The 18,496-nt window shown below is 45.2% G+C and overlaps 1 protein-coding gene across 2 annotated transcripts in view; it reads right to left on the reverse strand.

The window, feature by feature from the left end:
- Nucleotides 1-16,674, reverse strand: part of LOC118228451 (zeta-sarcoglycan-like) — a 164,573-nt gene extending 147,899 nt beyond the window's left edge. Inside the window, exon 1 of one of the 2 annotated variants that reach the window (XM_035419974.1) lies at nt 15,489-16,674. In XM_035419974.1, coding sequence (XP_035275865.1) covers nt 15,489-15,527 — 39 coding nt within the window. In that variant the 5' untranslated portion in view covers nt 15,528-16,674. Of the gene's footprint in view, nt 1-2,715; nt 2,979-15,488 lie in introns of those variants that run through there. The other variant, XM_035419975.1, reaches the window with a different exon arrangement.
- Nucleotides 16,675-18,496: the final 1,822 nt, after the last annotated feature.

Here is an 18,496-nt window from a genome sequence, read left to right on the forward strand (position 1 = left end):
TCTGAGCTCAACTGCAAGACCTGGAGTGCCAGACATGATCCTGGTTTATGTTCCATCTGAGCTCGACTGCAAGACCTGGAGTGCCAGACAAGATCCTGGTTTATGTTCCATCTGAGCTCGATTGCAAGACCTGGAGTGCCAGGCATGATCCTGGTTTATGTTCCATCTGAGTTCGATTGCAAGACCTGGAGTGCCAGGCGTGATCCCGGTTTATGTTCCATCGGAGCTCGATTGCAAGACCTGGAGTGCCAGACACGAACCTGGTTTATGTTCCATCTGAGCTTGACTGCAAGACCTGGAGTGCCAGGCATGATCCTGGTTTATGTTCCATCTGAGTTCGATTGCAAGACCTGGAGTGCCAGACACGATCCTGGTTTATGTTCCATCTGAGCTCGATTGCAAGAGCCTGATGGCTTATCAAGAGCCAGCGCCTGATTATTCAAGCAGAACGGTGAAACACTGAGTACCTCCAGCACACGGCCACCTGTGTTCATTAGGCCTAATAATTAATCCAGTTACGTAATTATAGGTTTGGGTGGAGCAAAAAGAAAAAAAAAAAGCCAGGCAGAGTATTTCTAATTCCTGCAATCCCATTTTCACAAATTAGTTTCAATATGTCACTGCGTGCACAGCATATTGGGCTGTGGCATAGCAGCTGTGGGGGCGCCACTGCACTTGTTTAAAAGGTACTATGGGGTGCACCTATGGTTCTGTATAGAGAAGTGTTTTGTTGAACTGGGCACTGGGGTGTCGGCCCTGTCATGGCCACTGACCTCAGGTATGTCTGTTAAGGTAAACCCTCCACTGGGGTTCAAATACACCCTAACCCCACAAGACCGGGGGAGAGCGTTTCAAGTGCGTCTCCACTTACTCAGACTCATAAAATCGTAAAAAGTAAACCGCTCTTTCAAATGGAAAACTATCAATCAAAGTTTGCAGAGAGCGGAATTGCCTTTTTCTCTTTTCATCCTCGAATGCATGCGGCACTCTGAATATTCTATCGGCCTACGTACTTGAGAGAGATCTCTTCATTCGGTTTTTGCTTTTCTCTTTTGCGCGGCAGTCAGACCTGTCCTCGGGCTCCTAATGCACGCTGAGCCCTGACAGGCCGGGCGCTATCTATCGCGTTCAGCGCTTTTTCCACAGAAAGCCAAATTACGTCTGTGTTTTTTTTTTTTCTTTTTTCCACACAAAAAAAAAAGACCTAATATCCAGGAAATTCAGACGAATCGCCCGACAGAAAGCTGTTCATTAACTAGCGTAAATACCTCCACAGCTTTGGTAACTGCTCAAAATAGAGCCCAGCACTGAGCAATTATTATCCCAAGAGACAACCTACTCCATGCTTCATTCACTGGGCTCTGTATTTTTTATTATTTAAATTTTTTTATTTTCTTACATTTGCACAAATTGAGCCTTATGAGGACTGTGGGGAAAAGATAGCAAAGCAAAGATAAATAAATAAACAGATAATATTTATTTATTTAGATATTTTTGCTCTGTGTTGGGATAGACGATTGAGGCCAGCCACTCGAGGAGTCCTGTCATCGGATCAGGGCTTTCGCTGCTAGGAAAGCCCCAGCAGGGCGGGAACCCTGATCGTTCTTTTACAACGCGCATTGATCGCCTACCCATTCACCACAGGGCCCCGGGCCTCCAGGGTAATTAAAACGGGCTGTAAACCAAACACGGTCATTGTCAAGCAATATGAGCGAGCTATGAAATGTTTGGGTTGAAAGACCAAAAAAAAGAAAACATTGAGTAGTAGACTGATTAGTATGGTGCACTTTTTTTTATTTTTTTTTTATTCATAGCCACAAAGACTGTAATGGTACCCATAAAGTATAATATCAGTGTTAAACACATCCCCACCTCACACATACAATTATATATAATGTTGTGACCTCTGGAATTTCAGGTTTAAGCTGCCATATTATGTGCAGCCTCCAAAAGACAATGCCCTATTATAACTAAAATTTCAATGCTAATTAATTCATTCTTGAAGCCCAGCTCCGAGTCTTTTAACTGTTGGAACCTGCAGCATATAATCAGCATATTTTCAAACACACACAATAAAAAAAAAAAAATTTAAATGAACTCGAATATTGTGACCTTTGGAAAAGTAGATACAGAGAAGCTGGAAAAATCTTGTATATTAAACGATGCTACAGGACGCCGCTGTTTTTAATCCTAATTGATTGCCTGAGGCACATGACTTCAAAGGCACCAAGGGCATTTCCATGACAATATAACACAGGCAGCGTTTGTCGTGAGCTACAAAACTGCCAAGTCCTATGACTTAATGCACAGTGCACCTGGCACATCCAGCAAAACAACTCTCCCCAACGTTCTAACGTCTAAACAGTTTACATATTCACATACTCACGTTTTCCCTCTGATAAATACGAAATCAGAATCCCAGCTTAGTTGCATATGCGATTATGACAGACATCCAATATTCACTTACGTCTCCGGCTGCACTACTGGGTAAAATTATTTTCCTTATTCAAGGAAAGGCCTCCACTGATAATACAAAATCTGCACTAGATAGGAACAGACCTACCTGTCCCTTTAGGTTCCAAAAAAAAAACCCACACTGGACTCCCCGAAAACATTTTCACTCGACAGGTTTTAACATTTTTAGAACGAGAGTACACCCATTCTCCTTCCAGGATCTCGAAAAAAAAAAAAAACCTGCATGCAGGACTCTCTTACCCCTCTGAAGATCTGTGCCAGTGCGGTCCCAGGGTGCCCGGTCCGGGAGGGCTGCGGCGTTCGCTGGCTAGTTTGGGTGCAGCTTCAGCGCCGGAGTGCTTAATTTGCATCCCTGATGGGCCCAGACGTCCTCGCAGTTCGTTTCCAGGCGCTAGATTGGCTGCTAAATGCGGCGCACGCCGCGGCCCTCAGGGGCTCGCGTTTGGCACCTCCGAGCCGGTTCTCTCCCTGCCGGGAGAGGTCAGCGGCATTTTGTCCATCAATCCCTCTCACGCTCCGAGAGGATGAAAACTGAGACGAGCTTGGGCGCATTACACCCCCCCCCCCCCCAAAAAAAAAACAAATAAATAAATGGACACGGTCACGTACAGGCTTACTCACTGATCCACCGGTGTATTAGTGGGATACAGTTCACGTTCGCCCGTACCTATGGATCGCTGAAATCCAGCCTGAAGAAGCACTTAAAGTGAAGTGATAGACTCATCGCAGCCGATAAATCATTAATGCCGTTCGTGCCGTTACACCCCCTCCTCTGTGATCCCGCATTGCCCTTACCTCTCAGCATTAAATAACCTCCTTCTAAATAAAATAATAAATATATCAATTTGGTTAAAAAAAAAAGATACATGCGGTGCATTAATGAACACATCGTCCTGTTCCATCCTGCTGAAAATGTTACCTAATGTAACCTAATTCATAAAATATGACTGCATACATACAACCAGCATACATAATAAATCTACAATAAAGACATACAATATATGTGGTGGTATTGACGTATTGTTAAATAAATGCGTGTAGATTTTAGGATATATCAGTATGACTGTTGTTACTTCTTTTCTTCTAAAGGACAGTATTAGACTATTATCTCTTCTTCTGCACACGCATTTTACCAATGGATTCTTTGGTACATTTTCAAATATTGTGGGCTGTTGGATTACACACAGGTGATATACTGCTATGTCGCTGGAAATGCACTAAACGTTGGCTCTGCACTCTTGTAGAACTAAAACAAATCGGAATATTCCACCGCAAAAAACTTGATATTTATCCAGACACGTGGTGCCAAGTCACTGTGCAGTTTCTTTGAAATACTAACATGCAATAAAAGCTGCAACCCCTCAAGGTCAAAAATAAAATTTCCTCTTTTTTTACTACTGCCTGTTTCCACAGACTAACTATTCATCTCCAGATAGGAGGTACGTTATTTATTTTTTTTAGGAAGACAGGATAGCGGTGTCCCATGCGACCAATCGCTCCCTCTTCTTCAAGGGCTTGCAGCGTTCAACGAGCTAAAAGGTTTGTGTAAAAAAAAAAAAAACAATTAGGTAGAGAAGACGTAGAGAGAGAGAGCGAGAGGAAGCATATGCAAAGTGCTGCATAATGCGGCTACTGAATGGTCGCTGTACAATATCAGACAAGCGATACGGAGGGCTGCTGATGGCTCATTTTGCTGAGACACACTGGCTCTGGCTCGCAGCGAACCCGGTGTCAGAACCAGACTGTGCCAGTGCTGTAGAGTGGCATGGAGCTATTAACCGCCCAGCGAACACAAAAAGGACCTCACAATGCTGCTGCCATGTAGCGGCGGTGTTATAACCTTGACAAAACGTTCCACTAACATTGTGAAGACATTAGTGTTAGCTGGGTGCTCACTGCAGGACCAAGGGAGGACGGGTTTCAGCTTTAGGGCTATGCTCGTCTCATTGGTTCCCAGTAGGTCATCTAGCCAATCAGACCCCTACTGTCTGCACAGGCCAAGATGTGCATGAATAACAGTGATCCAGTGCAATGCCCATCTTATCAACACCCAATAGATACGTTTTTTTTTTTTTTCCCCCCAGGAGCATTTCACATGACCTCTGAAGTTTGGATGCTCAATACCACATCAGATAAAATTAAAGAAAAGGCAATACACCACTTGGAGGCTTCGACCATTACTGCATTGGATAATTATCGTGGCGGTACAGCACATTGCCCCGCCCTAGCGGCCAGCTCCAGTGACAGGCCACACAGCGAGGAGAAACCGAGCGTGCCAACAGAGCCCCCCCCCCCCCCAACCCCCCCCGATAGTCTACACCCCCCCCCCCCCCCCCCAAAAGGCTGAAGGACACTGCAGTGGTGACATGGGCCCACAAATGCAACCGGACATTCCAAATAGGAAGTCGAGGAAAAAATAAATTGGGCTTAAAAAATTTTTTTTTTTTTTAAAAAGGTAGAGTAGAGGTTAGGGATTGGCAATAAGGTTACTAATGAAACTCCTGCAGCCCTAGCCGCTACCCTTGAAAACATCACTTTGAGCCTTCGGTCAACACATCCTGCTGTACAAACAGCCAATATATAAGAGCTGCCAGTCATGGAATAAGGGAAGGCTTCTCCCGGATCAGCGCGTGATCCAAGAAAATTAATTAAATGAGCACACGAGGAATAATCAACCGGTGAGACTGCAAAGCCGATGACCTCTGTGACGCCCGGTGACGAAAGAAACGTTCTGTGTTTCGGTTCGAGGAGGAGAGGTCATTCAGGAGGGCAGCGTTTTTCAGAGTCAGCGCTGAACCGAGCCACTCTCTGGTAAACAGGCCTTTTCACCGGCGAGATCAATACTCCAACGGCACGGCCTTTCTTCCCACACACAAAGGCCACTCGGCATTATGTCACCGGCCCCTGCTGAAAACAGGAAGAAATGATACCGCGTGTTTGTTTCTTTATTTCTCCCCTGAAAAGGAAGAGGCATTCATGCTGTACCTTTTGTGACAGCAATGGTGTCTTAGAAAACGCTGTTTCTTTTTTTTTTTTCATTCTACATAGACTGCGAGCAGTGGGCTGGAATAGCCATTCTACCACACAGGCACCGCATTGATTCTATTTGGAGCGACTGCTTAAGTTGAGGTCAGCGCTTCGTCTCTGAGACATGAATGCTGATTAGAATGCGGGCGTGCCACGGGGGGGTGGGGGGGTGGGGGGGTGAGGGAGGGGAGGGGCTACGGAGCACTGCCATTTCATTTGGGATATTAGTCTGGCAAAGGGGGACGAGGCGCACTGACATTGTCGCTTCTGCTTCCAAAAATTTCCAAGGGGAGCGGCAGAACCTCACAGGACCTTTTAAGTCAGTGTTCTAGAACTCCCTTACTTTCAGTTACCAGTAGTGATTGTTACATCAGCATTAGAACGTACATTTAAGAACATTCTAATCAGTCTAATCCTGTACTAACACCTTAAAGGGTTACAGAAAGAAGCCAACAAGGGTGAGAGGAGTGGGTAACAGAGCAACAGACAGATAAGAAAGCAAACAGCAAGAATAAGAGAGAGAGACAGAAAGAGGGTGTGTAGAAGGGGGGTGTGTACCCTTGATGGATGACACCCTCCCAGATGCAGTTATCACGCTGTCACCGGGGGCGGAGTTTACTCCTCTCACTAGATCAGCTGACGCAATGTTACCTGGAAACAGAAAGGAAAAAAAAAAAAGTGCCCATCCCAAAATAGTTTCATTTGCATCCAAATTTATCCTCAGCCGGATGCAGGAGGAGGCAGATGAGTAAGTGTGCCCTACATGGTGTCCTGCCAGCCTGTGCCTCTCTCCAATGGTCGCGGGCGTTGTGCGAGAGGACTGCAGTTAATGCCCAGCTAGTACAAGCAGGGCACAGGACAACCATCCACTGCAGGAGTTACCTCTGTAGGACGAGCCCACGGAGATCCCAGCTGACCCAATCCCCCCCCCCCCCCCCCCCCCCCCCCCTCCCTGGGCAACGCTACGGGCAATCCTGCATTGGCCTTTAACAGGCCCCGGGCACAGATGGGAATGGCACTATTGGGATTTGATTTCAGATCTTTGGGGTAAAAAACAACCCTGACCCATACCTGGATAAAAAAAAAATACGAAAAATACAAAATACCCTCTCAATCTTCACCTAGCACAAAGTTTACAAAACTAGGCCATTGTCCAGTCCAGTCTAGAGAAAAGATTGACCACAACCTTGTTATTTTTTTTAAAGCAAGTCTTTCTCCAGTTATTAATTTCCGTCAAAGGGTCTATTTTTTCTAATTGTTATAAAGCTGAGAGTGAAAGGAAAGAAGAAAAAAAAAAAAAACATCCAGGGACAGGACAGCCAAGGTCACTGGCTAATGACACCCAAATCATGACAAATCTGCACCCGTGGAACACAGCACCACAGCATCAACTGGAGCACAGAGACAGGACGGCTTCAGAGTGGGACCCACTGGCATTACGTAATCCAGTCATACCAAGCACAAGAACAGGACCTTTTGGTGGTGCTGGTGCTGCTTTTATGCAAAGGGACTGTGCTGCAATATATTGCAAATACTTAGACTTCTTTAATGATTAATATGTTCTTTAATGACAATATATTGCAGTATAGTCCCTTTCCATAAAACTGCACGCTCAGCATGCATTTAGTAAATGAGACGAACAGAGGAAGCACACAAATGGTATAAAGAGATATATCACCGAGTTTACATCCAGACTGCACACGTTTTGTTGTTTCAATAGGCAATGTTGCTCCACTTTGTGTTTTACAAACTTTTTTTATTAAACAATTTCTATCACCTGCTAAGAGAAATAAGGGATATGATTCCAGGTGAATAAGCTTAACTGCACTCTCCTTTTCCAATTACATTGGTAATTTAAATAAGAGGAGGAAATAAAAGTCTTGTTTTCCTTAATATTGGAATATGTTTTACAGACCGCAAACGATGCAGGAACATTTTTTCAACAGCTGTTATTGGTCAAAGCCATAGAAATTTCCATTTCTCTCTACAGAAAGCAATCTACGCTGGTTTCCCTTAAATATTAGAATATGCTTCACAGACTGCAAACAGAGCATTAGCATTTTTTTTTCAAGAGCTATTATTGGTCAAAGTTGTACAAATTTCCATATTGCGCCACAGCTAGCAATCTGCAGGTCCTTGAGTGGTGGGTGGGTGATGGTGATTGATGGACCGTGGACGTTGCATCAGTGTCTATGAACTGCTCCTCATTACAGTGGAAAGCCTCACACCCCTCAGCAGAGCGAGCTCATTCTTCACATAACAAACATCTTCGAGAGCAGATTAAATCTGCGCCGTCTGACAAACAAGGCTGGGGGTGTGAGAGTCCTTTAAACCCTGAGCACATTACGCCCGGCCCAGACAGACAGTGACATCACAGCACCATTGATCAAAGACTGGAAAAGTCAGAACTCAGGCGGAAAGACAGGACCTTGGCAAAGGAATATCTTTGTTTTATGACTCTTGGAATGGGTGGGCGGGGGGAGGGGGGGAGTGCGGGTGGGCTGGGGCCCGGGACAGGGGCATGATGGGAATTTTATCCGGGGATGCCGTGTCACAGCTCGCGCGGCCATAATTTTACCAGGCAACAGAGCAGATCGTCTCGGCAGAATGGCCAGATGACATATTTACATGTGCAGCGAATATCGTCGGCCTCGTCTAAATTAATGCCGGGCCGAAATGGAGAGCTTAACTACGCGGCTTTCTCACCGGCTGAGCAAATAGATCATTCCCCCAATCATTGTGCTCCCTCCCTCCCTCCCTCCCTCCCTCCCTCCCAGCTCGCAGGGCTAAGTGCAGGGGAGAGGCAGCAGACATGTAATACAGCTGTATGTATGTAGCGGGGGTGGGGGGGGGGGCCTAGCTAGGGAAAACTGAGCCAGAGCTATTTCAACCGAAACTCACTGTACATCTCGACCCTGCTCATACATGTACAGCCCTCTGCTATACAGTCGCACGCTTTTGCTAACCGTTGCTAACCCAAATAGGGCCCAGGACCGTGCGGCCCCACTGTGTCCCGGTATCCGGTGTGTCGAGAAGAAGCTTCCCATCAGCAGCGCACCGTTTGCGAATCCCGGGGAGTTTTTGCGTCAGATGGTGAATCCTGTACAGCTTGAACCCATTCACGGGGACCGACAGCCGTGTAAGTCATGAGGCACATCTGACATTCGACACATAAGCCCTTTTCACCAAAAATGGCAAAATAGCAGCAGCTGCTCTCACAGAAAGCCATTCACAGGGGCTGAATCGACTTCTCGACGGAAACGCCCATCCGACAGCTCTAGTTTTCATCACGGTAAGCCAGGCACTAGCTGAAGAGCAAGAGGGAAGGTAGAACTGAACTACGGGCTTTTCTGACTCACTATAGCCATCTGATTGCACCTTGAGCACTCTGACTTCCTCCCTCTCTCTCGCTCTCTCTCTCCATTTTCTCCCTCTATACTTGTGTGCGCGCACACGTGTGTTTGTCTGCTGATGGACGGACAGATGGGCAGACAGGCAGAAACAAACAGAGAGACAGACAGAGAGACATAGATAGATAGATGGATGGACGGACGGATAGATAGATTCCATTTTAAAGAAGGAAATACATGCACGGTACACAGGGATGAATTAACAGCCAAGAGAAAATTACCAGTAATTCCACGCGAGTGGACCAATGTCAATAACTGTAATAAATCATACTTCATTATGTGATTAGTACTACCAGGGATTATTGGCAGACCAATTTGTCTCCATCACTCAGTAATTCATCACGACATACATAACTGATATATGAACAATATTCTCATTCTACAGAACAATCTGTTATTTATTGTGTTCACAATAATATATCATTTCAGCGGAGTACTCTTGCGGGCTTATGAAGTATGGCTTTGTTTCAAAACAAGCCGATTTCTTTCAGTTCCACTGAATGGCAAATGCTATTCAGTCAGGTTGGATGTTAGCAATACGTTACAGTGCCCTCAAAAATCATTCACACTCTTGATAAAGATGAGCTCAGAAGGCTGTATAAAATAAACAATGAGCTTTGTTGTGCACTCAAAAATGGGAAAATTATCTTCTCTTATACTAATACAAGTACTAAGAGAAAATATCTCTTTCATGAGTTATGAGCTAACAGATATGCATCATAATTATTCACAACCCTGTTCTCAGTACATTGTGCAAGATTTTTATTTGAGTTTTTTTATACTTGTAAACACATTTGGGGGATCTTTATGGGTAAAAACATTACCTGGTAAAAACTCTCTGAGCAATTGCATTAGGATAAAGTAACATTTTCGCAATTTCTTGAGCACACAGTATATTTCATCATTATCTGTATTTTCATTTTATATAGCTGTCTTTGCATAGCTTTTCCAGCAGTGTTAATAATTTTGGAGAGTACTGTACAGTCACTATTAAAATCTGTGAATGAATAAATCCACACATACAAAAATGATAACGAGATTGTCACTGTGTATTTAGATGCTATACTGTGCTATACTGAATAAAAAGCTTTTACTGCTCACATAAAGAAAACAAATGCCTTACCTTTTTAAGATTCAAACAGCAAGGTACGGCTGGTCTCAGTACAGGTGAATTTCCTAACAGAATACCTTCAGGCCAAAGAATAAAACTTGGTAGAACCTGGGGTTAAAATACAGGAAAATCAATACTTGGGTGAATTTATAAAAAGGCCATTCCTGGGAAGGCGCCTTGAAGTAGCAGTGGAATACCTGCCACATCAAAGGAGGAGGTCGTGCCTCAGAACACTGTTTCTCAAAGGAAGACAGGATTCTATTTAGTCCGGTGAGGTGTTCGCTGCTTAACTCTTCTTTTCTTTTCTTTTCTTTTCCGTTCATCTCGGTGGCTTGGCTTCTCGGAAACGAGCAACGGCTTCCACGTTTTCCCAGCCTTCAGGATGTAATTGATATCAAAACACTGGACGGCATCGGTGCAGCACCGTGGCGTACAACCGTGTAACCATCATTTCCGATAAATTTGCCACCGTGAACAGATCTCTTGAAGGTCAACGAGGTGACTTTCAGCCCCGAAGTGTTGGCACAATAGGAGCATGCTCAGCCTAGCTAAACGGATTTACTCGACTGCCGAATTTAAAGTCCAGGACATCGGCACCGCGGTCCCAGCCCATTTTCCTCTCAACACTTCTGTACATAAGATCGCGTTCTTCCCCTGGTCTCTCAGATTGGTCTCCCCCATGTCTGGAGCCCTCCGGTGGGGCAGGCGATGGGTGGCTTTCGCCCCGACTCCACCATCACATATCTGTGGAGGGGTGGGAGCCAGGGGTGCTCGAACCCTGGGCCATCCCGCAGCAGCTGTGTGATGGTGTGTAGTCGAACCCCGGGCCCTCCCGCAGCAGCTGCTAGGCCGTCTGGCTGTGCCCCTCCATGCTGCGGCACGCCGGCACCTTTTCTTCAAGCGCGCCCCCCCCCCCAGAAGGACCCGCTAATCAGTCTGTGCCAACTTCTGGAAAAGCCAACGGCCCCCCAGCTCCCCAAAGCTGCACCGTGCCCCGCCCCTTCAATGTGGCAGAGCGTGATTATGATGATCAGAAGGGGTTCGTCTCGCACTGCATGCTGGGAGAGGGCATTGCTTCTCTGCGCATTTCCAGTGGTGTGCCATTTTGTGAAGACCATCTGGCTGCTGCTGCCAGTAGAGAGAGAGAGAGAGGGGGGTTGCGAGTTTGAATCCCCCCAAGGTGAGTTTGACACTTCTGTCAAACTCCTGAGCAAATTAGGGACTGATGTGCATTATGCCACCTTGAAGGAGACTCTGCTGGAGGTTGCCTTAGCTCTGGCAAGGACTACTGTACTAATTTAAAATCACAACAACATAAAAGCAAAGTAAAATGCTCACCAAATACATCCCCAAGAAAATATCTAATTATTAATCATGGGGTCACATTGTAAATTAGCAAATGGGAAAACTAGTCACATAAGACACATCCATAAGGGAGTTGACATATGACTTTTCATTGGTCCAGACTAGAATAACGTGTCCACAGCTGGGTTATTAAAACAGGGTTCAATATCAGGAAGACCTATATCCACTTACAGGTGCCAAACCAATCGATAACTAACCAGATAAAATAAACAGTGCCATTTTCAACAACCCTGGAGTACAACAAACAGGCCAAGGGGACCGTGCTGATGAGATCCGGCCTTCCAAGAGTCTACAAAAGGTTACATGATTCCTAAGAGAGCCCCTCAAAGACTCGGGTGCACCTCAGCCTGGCAGTGCCACCCGACAGGCGGGCACCAGAAGGCGGTATCCCTGCTGTTCGGGTCGCGGTGGCGGCAGAGTCGGCGCCACTACCGTGTCACTCTCCCGCACGGTTACGCCATCGACGCTTCGTCAGCTCCGCAAAGCGACGAAACCACGGTTCGGCTTTGCTGGTGGGACCGGGGCGAGAGAGGACCAGCGCCTCAGCGTTTCGGGAGAGAGGGGGGCCCGTGGCCAGCTTCGCCCCTGCTCGTGGCTGGGTCTGTCTGGCATCTAAGCCGTCAGGGCGAAAGGCGCTCAGGGCAACGTCTGACAGACCCGATTGGCCACTCGTTCTGCGAGGCCTCTACCGGGGGGCTACCACTGACTCACAGCGTGTGGGATTACAGACCTGAGCGATCGGAAACGAAGCTCGTTTCAAGTCCCTCTGAATCCTACGCCGTCCTATAAGCGCACAGGGATCGGCTTTTGACAGTTCTCTCTCTCTGCAAACTCTGCAGGACTGGGAACAGGGTTCTCCCGCGCGAAGCACCGCGCTCGGAATCCGAAAAAAACTAAGGTCCGGCCCCTACGGGTGCACTGATGCCTACGAATCTCAGCTCCTGCCTCGCTCCTCCATGTTGAAACAGCCGCATTCAACCGTGTCAAACCCAGCTTGCGTTTCCAACCTGTTGGTAGCTGGACGAATTTCAACAAAACCGTATTTTTTTCCAGGAAGTATTGCCAACTCGTTCTTTCTATTTAGCCTCAGAAAATGATCGTTTACCGTTTCTTCATTATGCTCAGGTTACTGAACAGCATTATGGAGAATGATGATTAAAACTAACCTTTCCGGTACTGATTTGAGCTTAACTCTCCAAACGTGCACAAAATTGCAATCAGGCTGTTCGTCGCAGTGCCGCGGGCCGTCCAACTTAATGTTCTACATGACAGTTCTCCAGCAAATATAAATTAGCCATTTTATTGTTGTTAGGTAATCCGAGCTCCCTTTCAGTTGGAAGAGATAATTAAGTGCAATAAAGGTAGAGCAGCAAAGAAAGGCAAAAGGCTTGTTGATAGTTTCTGTATTAGTACAAGGCACTCAGACAGGGGCAATGTGCAGGTCACCAGAAGAGTATGTTTTTTGGAATGTTACTTATGAGTTAGGGGTGAAAACGAAGGGCAGGAACCCTGAAAAAAAAGTGTGTGTCTGTGGGTACGTGTGAGTATGTGTGTGTGTGGGCGGACGTGTGTATGTGCGTGTGTGGGGGTGTGTGTTTGTTTGAGAAACCGAAGGTAGTACTGGTTCCATCCTTTATTTGATTAAAAAAGAGGTAAGCACTGCAGTAACTTAACAGGATTTCCTGCTGAGGCAATCTCTGTGCTTTGATTGAAACGCCCCCTAAATGGGAAGAGAGAAAAAAAACTCTAAACCCATCAGAGCTACAGCGCACTGATGATACCTGTGCCTCAGGATATTAAAAGGTAAACAGAATAGTTAATTAAACTATCACTGACGCTCTCTGAAAGGGCTCCGCAGCACTTGTATTTGACACAATGCCACCGCTAATGAAAAATATCACTCCTCATTTAAACGATCGCCATAACAACAGCCGTGGGTTGTGTTACAACGTATTTCTAACTGTAATTCAATAAAAAAATAATTTAAAAAAGTCCAGTTACATCATTTCTGATCAACAGTCCATCTAATTTGGATGAATACTCAAACATGCTATTGCTGTGCTGCACAATTTGTTTTGTTTTATTATTACGAACGCAAACATTAAGTTCGAAATTTGAAGAGATCAAGGTACGGCATATGACGATGTATCAGTGGCTGTTGACGGCCGGGGCTCCTCTTAGCAGGGTGGGTTTTTGGTCGTGTTTGTGCGTGCATTTGACGGACACAAAATATTCACGGACACACGTTCACACACACACACACACACACACACACACATACATACAGGGACACACGTTCTCTCTCTCTCACACACACACACACACAAATCCCATTCCTGCTCATACGCCAGGCGGCCACTGCTTTTCTTTTCAGGAGAAAACTGTCGAGAGACGCACGATTGATGTGGGTTGTGTCACCGAGTAGATATGGGTGTACTTCCACGGCGCTTAGTGTTCCAGTGGTACACATTATTTGATATAAATCTTCACTTTTAACGGTGACTGAGGCAAAGTAAACAATGCAGTGGGGACATGCAGGAGGTGGCACAGACTGCCACTCAAAACCAGTATTTTACTTTTTACTTCGCCTTGCTGTGAAATCGAAGGTATTCCAACAACCATCGTAAACGTTCCAGTTACCATAGTTTTGGCTGATGCTTTAGATGCATGTGTGCAGTTCAACGTGCACTCAATACTTCCTTTGAATGCCAATCAGCCATATGACATAAAAAAACAAAATATCAAAAAACCTTATATAGATTGCAGACATCACTGTCCGTGTTGACCGAAAATATATTCATGTGTTGGCTGCTTTTACAACACATATAATACCAAAAAACAAATCTTCGTTACAGCAAAAAATGATTTTTCTCTCTCTCTCTCTCATTACGTCCCCAGTAAGTTCCAGTGTTATCGTACTTCCGTGCACGCGCTTGCAGTGTTTATGCCACTTGAGACAGGTGTGGGGATATCACTAAAATATCTACAGGATTGACTTTAGCGTAAGAACCCGTCTGTGTTACCTGCAGGACAAAAGTTTGAGTCGCCTACAAGGCGTGGCATTCGCGAGTGGTCAACCGAAAGAAACGGGAATAGCCAGTGAAAATGTTGATTTCTATTAGTTGGACTATAAATCAAATGACCAGGCAGCTCAGATTTCCTGTCGAGGTCACCTTTTCAAATGAGAAATAACGATAAAAAATGTGCCGATAATAAGGATTATTTGTGTATTCAGTGAATTGAACAAAACATTATTTAGACCAATTCGTATTTCTTAAGATCATTCACGCCAGCCACTTGGATGAATATTTAGACACAGTGTCGAGCACACAATTCTCGTTTTCCGTTTGAAAACACAACCAAATTTCTGCCAATCTAAGTTGTATCCAAACTGCGCATGCAAAGGGTTTTACGCGAGGGTATTATCGAAGGACTGTAAAGATATGTGAAAACCTAGAACGAACGCCCTCCATCTGCTCACATATGTAATATTGGCTCCGTGAACAGACCAGCCGCATCAGACCTCAAAATCGTACGTTCAAGCGCAGCACTCTGACTTACAAGGTTATATTCTGTCACGGTAAAACTGGAAATAATTTATTGGGTACAAAGAAGACAGACTAATTGTTCCACATGTAGATCTGAACCGGGGAAAGTAATTTATTGATAGCAATTAACAAGCCTACCCGTTCAAAACTATCTGACTGAGGAACATAAGCACACCTACCTGCTATAACCCACACATATGCGCACGCACACGCGCGCACACACACACACACACACACACACACACACACACACACCTAAACCATAATCAACTCTGGAAACATACAACACTTGGAAGCAAACAACTGTTGTTATGATTATGTTATAAGCAGAAGATTACATGGATTCCGTTTATGTGCGAGCGAAACTTGAATATTGAAATGCCTACACCATCTATTGAAATGCGACTCACGCTCTCAACCTTACATTCTCCACCATCGCGATGAATCGTATAACAACTACGGTAGCAGCCCCTGTAGTAATCACGGACAAACCGAGGTTAATTGCAGTTGTCTCATTAAAACGCGTACCCAGAATTATTCATAATCGCTTACCTTCAGAGCCTCAATATCCAATGACGCTGATCGGTCCATATACGTAGATGAAGTCTTTCAAACTTGTTAAATTCTAGACTTGTAGTTCCCGGCTTAAACTCGTCCCAGTCCGCCTATCCCCTGCAGAAATCATCAGTCTCATTCCCACTGATCACGAATCCCGAAGCTAAAAAATAAATAAATAAAGCAAAAATAATAATTCACTTCACACTTCTCAGTAAATTAGTGGGGATGATTTGTCAGTTAGACGACTCTCCCAGCTAATTTAGCCAGATAATTCTTATTCCATCAACGTGAGGTCGGTTTGTCTCCGGCAATGAGCAAGCGGCAGGCAAAACTGCTGCTGCAAACCCAGAAACCCGGTTCCTTCAACATCTTGATGCGGCAAATTTAAGAAATGTGTTCAGTTTGGAGGGGCAGCGCGCAAAGAACGGTGCTTCTAAATCCCGGTAATCGATGTATCAGGAAAACCCGTTTCAGACTCGTGATCTGTAGCCAAAACCCAAAGATGTGTTCTTTCCTTGGTGAGCGCAGTTCCAACAGAATCACTACTGTCGTGTTCGCACTGGAAGAGCCTATGCATCTGAATTCTCCTGCTCTGTCAGCGAAGAAAAAATGTTGAGAGTTAAAGGGAGAGGGAAGGTGGATTTCTGGCAGCGCAGAGATTTCCTTTATCTTGTTTTACGGTCCTTCACCACCAGGTGACTGTCTTCCCCTCGGTCTTCTATCTGTTTTCACCACTCAAACAGCGAACTGTCTTTCCGTGCCAATCACTCCCCCTGGGTCCTAAAGAAGAAAAAAAACGCACGTGACTGTATCAGTAATCACATCGCATACTGCCGAGCCGAACCGCAGCGCTGTTTAAGTTCGAAGTCGGTGTGCGTGTGTGTTGCATGTTCAGTCCTGGGCTATGCTATCAAATACATCATCAACACCCATTACAGCTGTGAGCATTTAATCGCGAACGACCAAGGTTTACATTCACAAAAGCGCCACGATTCACGGTTCCAAAACTTGTGTGGGTCTGTAGGTTTCAGATACAGTAATCCTTAACACTCCTATCGAAGAGAACCTTCTGTAGTTCAAACACTTTATCTGCGGACCCACGGTCCCAGAATATAACAGAACAGAACGTTATATGCTGGCATGCTGGGAATAGCCGAAACCAACGAATGCTGGGTTTCTAGTGAGGATTTTCATACCGTGTCACTGCGTAATTAATCACATTCAGAGCCCGGGCTTGGGCAGCGCAGCTGACTACGAATGGGTACCATGTGCCAGCTACGATGACGTCAGTGCCCAGGCCAGGACGAGCCATTTAAAGACCCCAATGGAAGAGACTGCTGGAGTAGAAGGGCAGGTTGAATCGTCCCTTTATTAGCTGTCCGGGTCTTGGCAAAACTCAAGAGAGTTTGAGGCTGTTCACTACAAAAAGCTACTCTACTACAAGTATCAAGTTGCATACTCCAATGTTACCTTCTACGTTGTGTCTCATTATTGTGTGCAAAAGAAATAGCTGTGATTCTTCATCGAAAATTATTTTGCAACACTGGAGTATTCATAGCCCCAATATTTAATAAAGGCCTCTGTACACCCTTAGTTATTCACACCTAAGAAGGTGTGGTAGGGGGAGAACTAATTGAAGACATATTATTCTCACGTCTTCGCGAGCCTTTGGGACAGGCTCTTGCTGCGCAAAAAACATAATCTGCGTCTTAATACATTGTGTCAGGTGTGCTCCTGCACAATAACCAGCCTCAATCATGTTTTCTGGTACTTTCTGTAGAGTCATCACCTAATTTGCATATTAATGCCTTACGGCAAGCAGGCATTACAGCTCCATTAACAGTCAAGCAGCTGTGACAGGATCTCTTTACAGCGGGAACTGTTTTCTGCTCAAAATTACATTAAGGTAAAATTTAAGGACACGCCCATTCCCACAAGGTACCAGCATACATTGGGCTTTTGGGAATTGGAGGGTGTGATCAAGCAATCAGAACCACAGCTGGCCAAACCAGTTGGAATTCTGAAAAATAAGGTAAATCACTATGCTGCCCGGAATGAATCAACTTAATTGTTTTCTGCATGCCACGGTCTGTCTGGGAGCACGACTGGCTGACAAAGACATTGGCACCTTGGAGTTTACATTACATTACGTTCATTAAGCGGACGCTCTGTCCAGCGCGACTTACAAAACAGGAGACAGATAAATGCATTCGACTGATTAATATGAGCAATAGTAAGCTACCCAGACCTGGCCAACAGCATTCTCAGACCAACGAGTGAAGACGCAAGATCACCAAACCACTTTAGCGAAGAGTTAAAAGATAATGTTGGCGGTATGTGGGCCTGCTTGATCGGAAAGTGCTGATCTTGTGTAGGTCCCTACTGGGACTTTGTATCACGGCCTGTAGGCTAATAACCGGTTCATGTCAGATGAGTAACAAAAGACAGCGTCTCTGATGTACAGTAGACTATGTTAAGGCATAAGACTGCAGGATATGCTGCCGTTCTCAAACAGCATCCTTTGGTTGCCCGGGGTGCCCTACAGCAACACAGTTCACGTTTTACGTGTAGTATTTTTACAGCTGGATATCCAGCGAATAAATTTTAGGTTCTGCTGTCAAGACCATAACAGCGGCGCTCCACTTTTCATTGTCAAAATTTAATTTTCAAGCTGCATTTTATTACTGCCATAAAATCAGCCACGTTTTCATTACGTTATTTTCTATTTGTAGGCTTATTTCTGTTACCCAATACCGTGTCCCTTCAGTTTTCCTTAGTCTGCGGAGAAGTGTATGGCCTACACTCTATTGGCAGATATTGGAACTGCAATCGGTTCCGCCAGGCTATCGATTGGGCTAGATTGTGGCAATTTAGAGAAGTAAGATTGTAGACAAGGGGAGAAAAAACACTCAGCAAAATACACGCAGAGAAATAAATATTTGATTGAAATATAATTTCGTAGAACTCCATCGTCGTTGTTGTGTAGGTGGTGAGGCTTACAA

The sequence above is a fragment of the Anguilla anguilla genome, chromosome 5 (assembly GCF_013347855.1).
Source record: "Anguilla anguilla isolate fAngAng1 chromosome 5, fAngAng1.pri, whole genome shotgun sequence".
In the NCBI taxonomy this organism is placed as follows: Eukaryota; Metazoa; Chordata; class Actinopteri; order Anguilliformes; family Anguillidae; genus Anguilla; species Anguilla anguilla.